The sequence below is a fragment of the Austrofundulus limnaeus genome, unplaced genomic scaffold, assembly GCF_001266775.1.
Source record: "Austrofundulus limnaeus strain Quisiro unplaced genomic scaffold, Austrofundulus_limnaeus-1.0 Scaffold137, whole genome shotgun sequence".
Lineage (NCBI taxonomy): Eukaryota > Metazoa > Chordata > Actinopteri > Cyprinodontiformes > Rivulidae > Austrofundulus > Austrofundulus limnaeus.
This window is the reverse complement of record NW_013952539.1, coordinates 1055125-1067829: the sequence shown is the minus strand read 5'-3', so window position 1 is coordinate 1067829 and position 12705 is coordinate 1055125. Positions and strand designations below refer to the sequence as shown.

The following is a 12705-nucleotide window of genomic DNA, read 5'->3' as shown; positions in this document are numbered from 1 at the left end:
TGGTAAGTTTTTCCTCATAAAACTGTATCTTGATGTGTGTTTGTTTTTCAATATCATTAGCATCACAAGATTTGTTTAGTTTACACGTCCTTAATGCACACCCCCCTTCAGAGTCAAGAACCAATCAAATTTTGTGAAGACAAGAGATCTGAGAGCGCGATTCGCAACGCTGCGATCGCTATCGCGTCCCGTGTGTCGGGTTTCACCCTGGCTGTGATGACAGCCGTTAATCGCTGTAGTTTGTCGCTCTTCATGTGTCGAGCCCTTAAAGCTTCAACTCTACACATTTTATTCTTTCCTGAACACATTAAGCTGTGGCAATGATCTATCTTTATTGTTTTATGACAGATAGACTCCATGTTTTTCACTGTGGGTGAGGAGAAGCCAGCTTCTACCACAGCTATGATCAACAATGCTATGGCTAACACCTGAATCTCTGCAGGGCGTGTCTCTACAGAGGTTTTTATACTGAGCACAGTACTGTTGACGTCTCACAGTACCAGCAACATCATACGGTACTTCAAATATAATAGTGACAGTTAAACCCATAGAGGGCAGCACCAAGATGTTTTTTGACCAAATGTTTTATTGTCTTATTACAGAAAACTTAACATAAATCAGCAATTTCCTCTTCCTAAGAAACTTTTATCGCCTTAACCCGAAGTAAAACCTTCAAGTTTCTTAAAAAAAAACACCTGAGGTTTGAATGAAACGTAGTTTTAGTATTTTTTTTTTCTGTAGCTTCAACATTTATACTTTCAGACATCAAATATTTACCAGGTAATTTTAAGGCAACCGCCTAAATCCAGAAGCAAATCTGCAACCTTGTTTTAATTATTGAACAAGCATAAACAAAACCGTTTGCCTGCAGCCACAAATCAATAAACACAGCTTGAAYATCTTTTTTTTATTTCTCTTGTCTTATTTTATGTTTTCTTTTATCTACACAAGTAAAAACACTATCCCTCCATCTTCAGTGATTTTAGAGTAAATTAATTTTCTGAGTTGGATATATTCTAAACATTAGAATAGCTTCAGTCCATCTGTTTGGACTGACMGAGGCTGGAGARGACAGGAAACACAAACAGCAGTTCWTGCCTTTAGAGCTGTTTCTGCACAGCAACAGAAAATGTCTTTTCATCCTTAAATTAAAAACAGGGACAAGCACAGCCTCCCTCTCCTCCTCCTGTGCCTCCTCTGTCACTCCTTCCTTCTTTCCTGTCAGACATCCACGTGCTTTTCTCTGTCCACCTCACTGTCTGCACTTATCTGCACATCATTGTTCACTTGTCACTTTTTCCCCTCCTCTCTCTTTTCTTCTTCATTCGTTTCTTCTGCCCACACACACACACACACACGGAGTTAACGTGGTACAATGAATGAGTACAATAYGTAAACAAAACCGTGGAAAACAGGAGCTGTTGTGTTCGGCTCGKCTGCGTTTGTCAMYTTTACAAACTTCAGCTGATTCTCTCATTAAGAATTCAGCACATCTTTATGTATGTGTGAGTCATGAGTCTGACTCAGGGTGGACATGTGTAGGAGGTTTTACATGTGTTAACATCATGTAGGTTCCCTTTGGGCCCACGGGACAGCTCTGACTTCAGATATGAACTCTGTCTTGTTGCATCAATCAAGAACCAGAGTTCTAAACCTTTGCAGACCGGACCTCGGAGGATACGGTTTATTTTATCAGTCACTGCAAAGCTTGCAGAACTCAACGCAGCCCAGGCACAACTCTAATGCGAGCTCTGTCAGGACGGAAATAGAAAAAAAAAGTCACCCGGGCCCTGACAACAACAAYTCGGTCTTTCATCTCTTTAACTGTGGCAGGAAGGAAAGACAAAAGTCAGTTAACTCTGGATGAAAGCACGGAGTGACAGAAAAGGCAGGACACACGGAAGATGAGTGATGAAACCAGCCCACAGAGCAAAGAAAGAAGAGGAACGGCGACAGATTTAGATTTCAATATGGCTTCCAGGCTGCACGAAATCACTCCTTCGTGCATTTAGCTGCAGATGAATTTTTAATCAAATCACACTTGAAGAATAATCTAAAAAACACAAAGACAGATGGCCTACAAACATGCAACGTGAGCTCAGACTTACTATACTTGAAGATTTTAACCACAATATTCTTTATTATAATCAAGACAAATTTACACTCATATATTAGTAAATAAATCACTCTGGTTATCTACAGAAAACTACAGTAATTCTGTTTTCACTGTATTTTTTTCTTGCCTTCGTAAATTTAGTTTTTTAGGAGAAAAGAATCACGTTTTTATTGAAGTGTTGTTGTCTTTGTGTTAGGTGTGTAATTTTATCTAACAAACCACAATTAAGGGGACAGATATTTGACAAGCCAGCACAAAAAGCAAACAAACAAACAAACAAACAAACAAACAAACAAACAAACAAACAAACAAACAAGCCATGTTGACTGTTTCAACTCAATAACTGAGGATTTTCCAACTAGAAAAAAAGAAAAACACTCATGCAGGGAACAGATTAGCTCCGTAACAAACAAAGACTTGAAGTTGGAATAAGCTCTGGTATTTCACCACCAACAACTGTTATCTACGCCTCATTTTGTGCAAAAATAGCAGGAGCCATTCTGTTTTTTTTTTTTTTTCACAAAAAGCAAAAACTATTGTCAAGTTTCTCAAGTGTGTGTGTGATAGCGAAGACATTATGTGCTTGCAGCACGACATCCTGCAGGTCGAGTCTGAAACTCACGTCTCAGTTTGGTTTTGCAACTTCTTTGTCTTTTTTTTCCACTTCCTGTGCTCACATTTACTTTAATGACTTCTATTTTAAATGCAAACTGAAAAGAGGAAAGAAAAAACTAAACACAAAGCTTAGAAAAAGAGCACTCTGTGTCTTTATCTTCCATCTGTCTTCTGTGTTAAACAAACGTGCACTTACAGCTTAAAGAAAGGCAGAAACCATCTCAAACATTACATGTTGGGGCTAAAATCTGTATATTCTCAGCAGAAACATGCAAATGTGACTAAACAGGAAATCAGTAAGAAAGGATTTAAATGATGCAAAACAATCACAAAACAGATTTATCAACCTGCTGCTACGGGACAAACAGGAAACCATGAAAGGTGGAGAAAWAAGCTCAAATATTTAACTATAGATTTAATATTAAGTTGGATGAATTTGGTTAAAAAAGTCCCAACTTTGATTCTGATTCAAATCAAATTCAGCTCAAATGAATAAAAAGTGTTGATTTCTGAGAGATTTTTTCCTTCATGATGACCGAACAGATCACGCATCTCTCACTTCCTGTCTTTATAAGCTGGAGTGTGTGAAAGTGTCCTGTGGTGCCCAGTGATAAATATTGTTTGTTGTTTACCACGTAGAGCTGCTTCCACAGTAAAGCCCATTCCTGCAGCGTCGATGTCACCTCAGTAACAATCGGATCTTCCAGAGGCACCACGGTCTCGTGAGGCCTGCCGAGACCAGAAACAGAAACCATTTGTCAGCAGCTAATGAGTTCAGCTACACAAGACGACACTCGAGGCTGAAATAAACACCAACAGGAAAACATCTTGTTATATCGTAACGATACATTCAATAAGATTTCAACATTTGTGAATTATTTTGTGTTGGCATTTCAAAGTGACAGTTCAGTAAAGCACCAAAAACAACTTGAGAACGATTTCTGTAAACAGAATTTCAAAAACAGTTGATCTGGACGACTCTTCTGTGTAATTAGGCTATTGATAAAATCTAAAATAAAGCTTTAAACTTATACARTTTAAGCATTTTCAACAAAAAACAGAAAGTACCAAAGTTTTAAACATGGCCAGACTCAAGAAAACCCTAAAAAAACCACCCAAACTATCAAAAACAGGACTAAACAACATGCTGGATGTAAATATATCATGTAATTAAAACCAGTTTTTCTAATAGACACAAAAATTATAATTGGACTTAGTAACTGAACTTCTATTATGTGTTTTTTTCTAATAAAGTCTGATTAATGACAGAGAAATTAATATGTCTGATAAAATCTTCATTTGCAGCTTTTATTATAATTATTAAGCATTATACAACACGTTTCACATTAAAGTAGCTTTATACACAGTATTTACAGCACATCTAAAAAAATGTTCTTTAACTTAAAAGATTTAAAGTCAGATTTAACCTTTAAATAAATCATTCCAAATGAACTAATGTGTATTTACGTGTTTGTTTTTAGTTACTTTGTCCCGGGATCATAAATCTGAACACTGACTCACAGTTTCAATCCAGAAATCAGAAATAAAAGCAAAAGTTTCCTTTTTACTCTCAAGCCGCGACGTTTTTCACTCGTTTTGTTTCTGTTCTTCTGCTCCTCGTGTGTTCCTCCTTTTCTCCTTTTCATGCCGTCTGAAAACTGATTAATTAATAACAGCTAATGTTCCAGATTAGTCTGCCTCCCAGCTGAGCCGAAGCTGCCGGCTGATTTCATCCACATTAGTGCGTTTGTCTTTAAAAGTCTCCTCCTTTCTGGTTCCTCCATCTTTGTTTCCTTTTTCTTTATCTGATCGGAGTTTTCAACTCTTTACCTCCTTCTGACACATATTTATATAATCTGTCTTCAGTTCTTTATTTATTCACGTCTCTAGTTTGAGTGTTTTTCCTCTAGATCTGATTCACATTTAACCAACTTTTTTCTATATTTTTATTCTGACATTTAAAAAATAGATGTTTACTCAGGTTTTCTCTCTGACACCACAGTCATCCTGTTTAAACATCACAACACTTACAGTAAAATGAACAAAAACTCTCATGTTGGACAGTAAAACGTGACATCTGATGGAAAAGAACAACTTTTAAACAGAAAAAATAAACTGAGAGAAAAGTGTTATCCTCCGCCTGTAAAATATCCTTTGGGGAAGAAGAAAGTAATTTTAGCCAACTTTCAAAAACTATTTCAGCCGATGTCATTAAAGAAAAAAACTGATGCTCACATGCTTGAAAAGCTGCAGACAGATTAGAGAAACTGAGGCTCATAAAAATTAAATCCGTTTCTGAAGAGGTTTCTTTTTGAATATCTAAACTGCTTTGCTCCATGAGGGTACCTACTTTAAATAAAAAAAACAACTGGCAAATAAGTGGATGGAATAAAGAAACAACAACAAAAAAGAAAAGTTATAAAGAAGACAATGGTTTAACAGTAATCTAAGAAACGTTGAAGATGTACTTTCATTGACAACAGACTCTTTTGATAAACGTGGATACTGTATGCAAGAAAGCACAACATTATGCAATTTTACTGTAAATTAAAAAAAATTAACATCAGAGTGTTTTATTGAATCTGTTCTTACTCTTTCTTTTATTTGCTGGTGTGGGTTATTGACACAGAAAAACAAAACGATGCACACACCACACTGTCAGCCTTTGCAGCAAAATTGCCAACGTCTCACTAAATAACATCTCGTTTTAAGAAAACTCGGGCAGTTTTAGCTGAGCCTAACCACCCAGTGTTCACAGAGTTTTCTCTTTCACCATCAGGACGCAGACTGGCCTCAAAAACATGCAGAATCAGCAGATTTAAGAATTTATTCTGTTATTGTCCTTTTAAATACTTCTTGTTGAGTGTTGTTTGTAAGTAGATATGCCTATCTGATAGTTTTTATTGTCTACTGTATTTATTGTTGATGAATGTATTTTGTTCCCTGCTGGCTGTAACACAAATTGCCCTGTGGGGAGATTAAAGATAACTTGAACTCTTGAATTTGAAAGTCTTTATAGAATGTGGAAACATAGTCCCACACTTAAGACATTAAAATAATTTCTTTAAGAAATGCACATCTCCCGCTGCTTTTCATGCTAGAGTAAAGTGGCAAAATGAATAAATTTTAAGCCTTTTTGGTTTAAAAATTTCAAAAGTTCAAATTGTGGAGAAAATGTGTGACCTGTTATCACTTGGAGTTATTGCAGCTTTTGCAGCTGTTTGTTTTCGATCCAGCCCTTAAAATGTTACTATATTGATATATTGTTATTAGTTTATTAAGATTAATTAGATAGTTGGAAACCAGTAAAGTGCAGCTGAACATAGTTTATCTAATGAACACAAGGTAATAAGCTTTTCCTGCGAATATTGCCAAGCCTTAGAAACAGATCTGGATCATAAACTTTCAGGTTTTTAATTGAATCTGAAAAACACCACATTTGCAGCCACAGCCTCTGGAGCCATTTTGATGCCAGAAAATGTGTTTACTTGTTAAATAATTATCTTTAATCCAGCTCAGCAGGAGCCCTTTGATTGTTCTGGTTTTCCTCCTGACTTTAACTGGTGCCGACGCGTTTCATTTCTCCCAGTGAGACCATGAGAGCAACACAAAAACTGTGCCTTCAATACCTTTATTTAGTTTAGTTTAGTTTATCAGACAGAAAAGTCTTTGGGAAATGTAAAGATGACACATTTTACAATTAACATATCAAAGACGTTAGTGTAAAAAAGACAATTTGAGGTCTTTAAATTTGTATTTCTTTAAAACATATTCGGAGCCACTTTAAGTTCTTGATCAATATTCTTATTTAATGCCATACAACAGGTAATAAATAAGAATTACAGTTTATTTTGCTCTGGGGTCAAAGAGAAAATTGCAAATTTTAATTTCCCTGCCTTTACTAATATTATAATATTCAAGTTTCACTGGTGGATTAGATTTGTTTTCTCTGAATACCAGCTTTTTCAGTCACTTTCCTCATGTGGTAAAAGGAAAACCAGCCTTACTTTTTCTGTGAATGAGTCCTAAAGCAAAAATTATCTGCTAATAAAAAAAAAGATTTTATTGAATCACACTTAAACTGCAGAGGAAGCGCCTCACAGCTCGGCTGAAAATAAAATCCACTCCACTGGGACATTCTCCCAGATACAGTAGACACAAGTGATTTAGGCTTTGCATTTCTCGCATAATTAGATCAGTGTTGCAGCGACTTAAAGAAGTTTTCCTTCAGTGTGCTGGAAATGTTGGGTTACTTTAGGTGGTTATCTGTTATGCAACAGCAGGAGGAAGGTGTGTAATGGGTCCCTCGACAATAAGCCTGTACAACAATTAGAAAAAAAGAAGAAGCAGTTCTGCAGATTGTTCCCCTCGGGGCTCTGGTTTGAACACGGAGTCTGGATAGAGTGAGAAGAGATTACAGCCATACTGCACCTACAGAGCTTCATCCAAGGATCACACCGCATGCTTCATTATTTATTTAATCAGAAAACAAAATGTGCAGATATTACACAGATGATGTGACTTAAAGCGATCAGTGGACTGAACTCACCCGCGGTTTGTGACGATGGCTTTCTTTAAGTGAACGTAGCTTGCAGGAAAAACTCCCTGCAGAAAAAACACAAATAAACAGAAGAAGTTTCAAATGGAATCAAATCAATCAGAAAAACAGAAATAGATTCTTATAAAGTAAGTTTTAATCAAACAGGATCATCTCTGCCGACATAAATCTATAAAACAAGTTTTTATTCAGCTTTCCTTGACAATAAACACAGAAGCTACACATCAAAAACAAAGTTGTTACTGGAATAAAACATTACATTTGAAAGTGCACACGTAAATTACTCACATGAAACACTAAAAGTTACAATAGGAGCTCTCTGACGTGGCTGCTTTATTTCTTTTTTGTAGAAACAGGAAAGTTATTTGTAAACAAGCTCCTAAAATACCTGATGYTGAATGTACAAGTTGCTTTATTGTATATTTTGAATTTTATTTAAAAAAAAAAGGGTCACCCAAACAATAAATCTCTTGGTTTTCTTACAACTGAAAACTAAGCATGATGACATTCAGCTCCAAAACTGACTCATAAATTTAATAAAGCAGTTGGAGAAGAGCTGCAGGGGGTTTAAGGTCCTTTAAATTTATTAAAAGCTTTTCCATCAAAGCTTTAGAGAAAATCTGTGAAGACATGAACAGAAAAGGCAAAGAGGGTTGGAGTGGAAGAATTGATTTTAGGATGAAATGYTGACTTTTCGATATTTAGAACATCACAACCCATATGGTGTTCTGTGTTCCACATGAGAAGATTTCCTCTGGTTTTAAGTGATCTGTGTGAAAAACAAACTGATTTTTTCTTTTGCAGATTACATCAAAACTGTAACTAAACCAAATCAACAGCTGAATAACGTCAGTGACAGTGGCTCTGCTGAGGTGTTTAAAGATCTGGGGTTGGATTTATAAAACTGGTGTACGCACAATATGAGCCCAGAAACTTGCGTACGCCACTTTTTACGCCAAGGTTGTGATTTATAAAATCCAAACTTGACATGAAAATGTGCGGTGCCTCACAGCTCTGACCCATGCGTACGCTCATTTTGGAGACGTGAAACTGCAACACAGATGGTGAAGTGGTGAATTAGAGCCACACTGTGTAATGATCACTGTCAGAGATTTAATTTACCTTCATCAAACTTAGATTTTATTCAACTTTATCATCAGTTTTCTTAACAGTAATATTTATGCTGCTGCTGCTGAGCCATGAGGAACTTTGAAATAAAAAACTTTAATCTTAAATAAAAGTTCCCGTGCGCAACTCCCTTCAACTGCTTCCTCCTCAGACGACCCTGACCCACAGACCCCTCCCTGACCCACAGACCCCTCCTTGACCCACAGACCCCTCCCTGACCCACAGACCCCTCCCCGACAAGAACAGCAGGACAGCAAAAGTCACGCTTTGGATACACGCGCAGGGCGCATCCACCTCACCAGTGTGGATGTTATAAAACTTCATGTTTAAAGTCCATTTTTGTCACGCGCGCGGGGGGGATGCGTGCGTGCGTGCGTGTGTGTGTGTGTGTGCGTGCGGGGTGGGGGTGTCTGCCGTGGATAACAGAGCAGGCAGGAGGGGTAGAGGACGAGGAGAAGAGCGTTGGACTTATTTCTAATTTTATCTGACTTATTTAATTTTATTTTTATTGTTTTTATCGTCCTGCAGGCTCTAAATTAATCTGAAGCTGAGATTTTTTTATAAAAATCGTTAGATTACTCTAAAGCAAAATGAGGGAAAATCTGTGTCAATTACAGACAATCTGTTCACGTGAGCAGCTGTCAGTCAGCACCTGTCAACCTCCAGACACACGACGGAGCGTGTCTGAACCAATCACTTTTTTTGACATTGATCAGCTGACTGATTTAAATACATCTTAACATTCATGAGGTACTTTACATTGACTGTTTATGGTTGAGTGTGGGCGTGTAGAGGGTAGAACCTGAGGCGGGATCTTGTGTTCAAACTCTGACGTGCGGCTGTGATTTATAAAGGAAAGATGTGCAGAAACGTGCGTACGTACGGTTTTATAAATCTGAATTTTTTTTGGCGTATGCCATTTCCGCCTTTTGGCCGTACGTTCACTTTTAGTATGGTTTCCACGCAATCCTTTATAAATGAGACCCCAGGTCTAAATTCTTCATCATTAAATTCCACAGTTTGAACCCCGACCAGCTGATGAGTGTCTCTGCTGCTCTGCTGTCACTCCAACCTCTTTTAATTAAGCTACAAGCTCCGGGCTCGACTTTATCTTTACAGTAATTAGTAACTATAATTTCTCAAATGAAAAAAAAGGAATTATGTATTTTGTGTCTTTTTCTTCTCTCAAGTGAGACAGTTTTAGGACTGTGACTAAAGGGAAATAAAGAACGGTTGAATTTACAAACTGAAGCGAGCGAAGCTGCCGTCTGCTGAGGGAAGGTTTGCTTTTCACACTGCAGGGATTTCAGCTTTTTTTATAACCACATGAGGAAAGGAGTGGAAACAAAGATGAGAGAATCTTTTCTTTTCTCTTCTCAGGCACAATGGGCTGTCATGCATGATAAAACTTCTTTGTGTTGAGCAGCATTTTGGCAGCCTCCCGTTTATAAAAGTGAAGCGGTTATCATCGCGTCAACAAACCTTTTAGACTTTGGATACTGAAACATGGGAGAAGTGTCACCATTTGTTATTTAGGTGTGAGGGTTTTGTTGGAAGAGATGACGAAATAAAGCAGTAAGGATGAGAACTGCATCAAACCCAAATGAAAAACAGGAAAAGGAATGTTTCCAGAAACAAATGACTGTATTTGACAGAAAGAGTAAAAAGATTTCTGAAATAAACACAATGTGGGCCTTTTATTGTCAAAATAAGAAAATAAGACTTTCAAATGCCCATAATTATAATTATAAATATAATTATAAAGGATTGTTAGGGTCACATTACAAGATTTTTTATTTATGAGATTAAAGTCATAATATTATGACAGAAGAGTCATAAAATTACAAGAAAGTCATGATATTATGAGTCTTACAACTGTATTTAAATGAGGAATGTTGAGCATCTTCTGAAGATATACTTTATCAGTTTTATGAATGAATGATTAAATAAATAAATAAATAAATAAATAAATAAATAAATAAATAAATAAATAAATAAATAAATAAATAAATAAATATTTTAACATCAAACTATCAGTAGCAGGAAGTTAAAATGACTAAAGCCATATGACATTGCATTTAATTTAGTTTTCACATAATGTGGATGGAAGCATATTACAATAAAAGTGATCCAAAAGTAATCAGATTACTTCATAAACACAGTCACATATATTGGAGGCTGTCCACAGCAGGCCTGACATGACCCAGGAATGGAAAATGGACGTTATTGGAGATCATGCCTTTTTTCTTGCTATTTTATGACTTTATTCTTGTCATTTTATGGCTTTATTCTCATAATTAAAAAAGAAAAACAAATAGTGTGGTCCTAATACTCTGTTGTACATAACAGACATCTTCAACTGAACATGTCTAATGACACCCTGACTCTCTAAAGAAGAACTCGGCCATATTTTAATAAAACAGTGAACCCTCACAGCATGGCACATTTCTGTAAGAAACCAAACATCACATTATTTGCACATGAGCAGGCGCATGCAAACACACATCCAGTCAGGAGCTTTAGTATGGATCACACGTGAGCCCGAGGTGTTCTGAAGGCACTGACCTGTAAACCAGCACCTACTCCTGCAGCTAACTGGGCTCAGACAGAAACAAGATGCAGAGTGTGTTTGTGTGTGTTAGGCCCTCGGTTGTGTTACTCCTAATTCAGCTGATGGTGTCAAAATACCCAGCGTCTTTCAAAAGGTCATCTTGTTGCAGTGAGAGAAAGAAAAAAGTTGAGGAAATAGAAAATAAATGTATTAAAAAAGGAATAAAGGCAGGAGAGAACCAGTGAGAAAATAAACGACAAGCTGCAGTGAAAATGTCATCCTCCCACAAATAATTATGTCTCCCCCTGGACCGTATTCTGCTAATACTGCACTGTCACCTTGTGTTGACCTGTTTTAAGTGCCGTTTAGAGGCCGAGCATCGTCTGGAGTCTGAAATATGGAGCGTCGTAAAAAAGGGAAAAGAAAAAATAAAGAAACTTTGCAGTTCGTAGAAGACAAGTGTGCTGCAAAAAGACTAAACAAAAGGGGCTGAAAGATTTATTTAACTTTCTATCCATTATCTATACCCGCTTCTTTCCTTTCAGGGTTACGAGGGTCACTGGTGCCCATGCGGGGTACAGCCTGGACAGGTCAATCACAGAGACAACCATTCACTCTCTCACTCACACCTAAAGACAATTCAGAGTTATCAGTTAACCTAAGAGTCATGTTTTTGCTCTGTGGGAGGAAGCCGGAGAAAATCCACACATGCACGGAGAGAACATGCAAACTCTGCCCAGAAAGGTCCCAGGACCGGGATCCGACAACCTTAAAGCCTGGAGTTTCAATTGACTTTGCTAAAATGTGCAACTGAGTTCAAATTAAAAGAGGCAGAAAACTAAACTAACTAAAACCCAAAAGAAGAAGAACTGAAGCTAAAAGCAGCTAGAGGTTTTCTAAAAAAGACTAGCTAAGAGATGAATAGTGCAAAAATACAATCTAAAAGTATAAAAAGTAAAATCTGTTTATTTTTGTCAAACTAAAAGTTTAACATTGTTTATGACTTGAGGAACCCTTTGAAGAACGACTTCACGAGCTAAAAGCAGCAGAAGCTCCAGGAAACAGGTGGAACCATCAGTGATAAATATACCAGCTGACAACTGGTAAAGATATGTCGGACTAGTTAGCTAATGTTTATTTATCGTGGCTGTCTGGTTAGCTAGTTCTAAAGTAAAACATGTTTGTTTATCCTGTTGTCAGACATGGAGCTAGTTTTTAAAATAAATTAGCTAGCCCAACTCTAATAATAAAAAAAGAAAAACAAAATCTGCAGTTGGTAAAGAAATGCAATAGTAGTTAGCTAGCATTTGTTTATTTATTTGTTTGTTTATTTACAGGCAGCTGCTTGTTTTTAAAATGTTCTTTAACTAGCTCCACCTTGAATGGTCTGATATCGACAGTGGTAAACTTTCAGGTTTAAGAAAGTTAAATGGCCGAATTTACCTGTTTTRGAGTAGGAAATTAAACTAAAATAGCCATGCATTTTTCAATATGTTTTGTTTAACAATGTTCAGAGAATATTGTGTTAAAAATGAGTAATACAAATAAAGTAAATAACCTATGAAAGTTTAGTTGTAATTTTATTGTTTTATTTTATTGTAATTTTAATGAGGACCAGAATTAATAAAGATCAATAAAAAAGATAAAATTTAAAACACGTACCACGGTTAGTACAGGAAATACTGCCCTCTTCATTACCAGAGTTTAAAAGGGATGGGTCTGTCATCTGTCCCGCCC

The 12705-nt window shown here is 36.7% G+C and overlaps 1 protein-coding gene across 1 annotated transcript in view; it reads right to left on the bottom strand.

Moving 5' to 3' along the window:
* dock3 (dedicator of cytokinesis 3) overlaps positions 1–12705 on the bottom strand; it is a gene marked incomplete in the record, with an annotated part of 147558 nt that overhangs the window by 56033 nt on the left and 78820 nt on the right. The window contains 2 exon segments of the mRNA XM_014016064.1: positions 3364–3460; positions 7281–7336. Of these exon segments, the coding sequence (XP_013871518.1) occupies positions 3364–3460; positions 7281–7336 (153 nt within the window).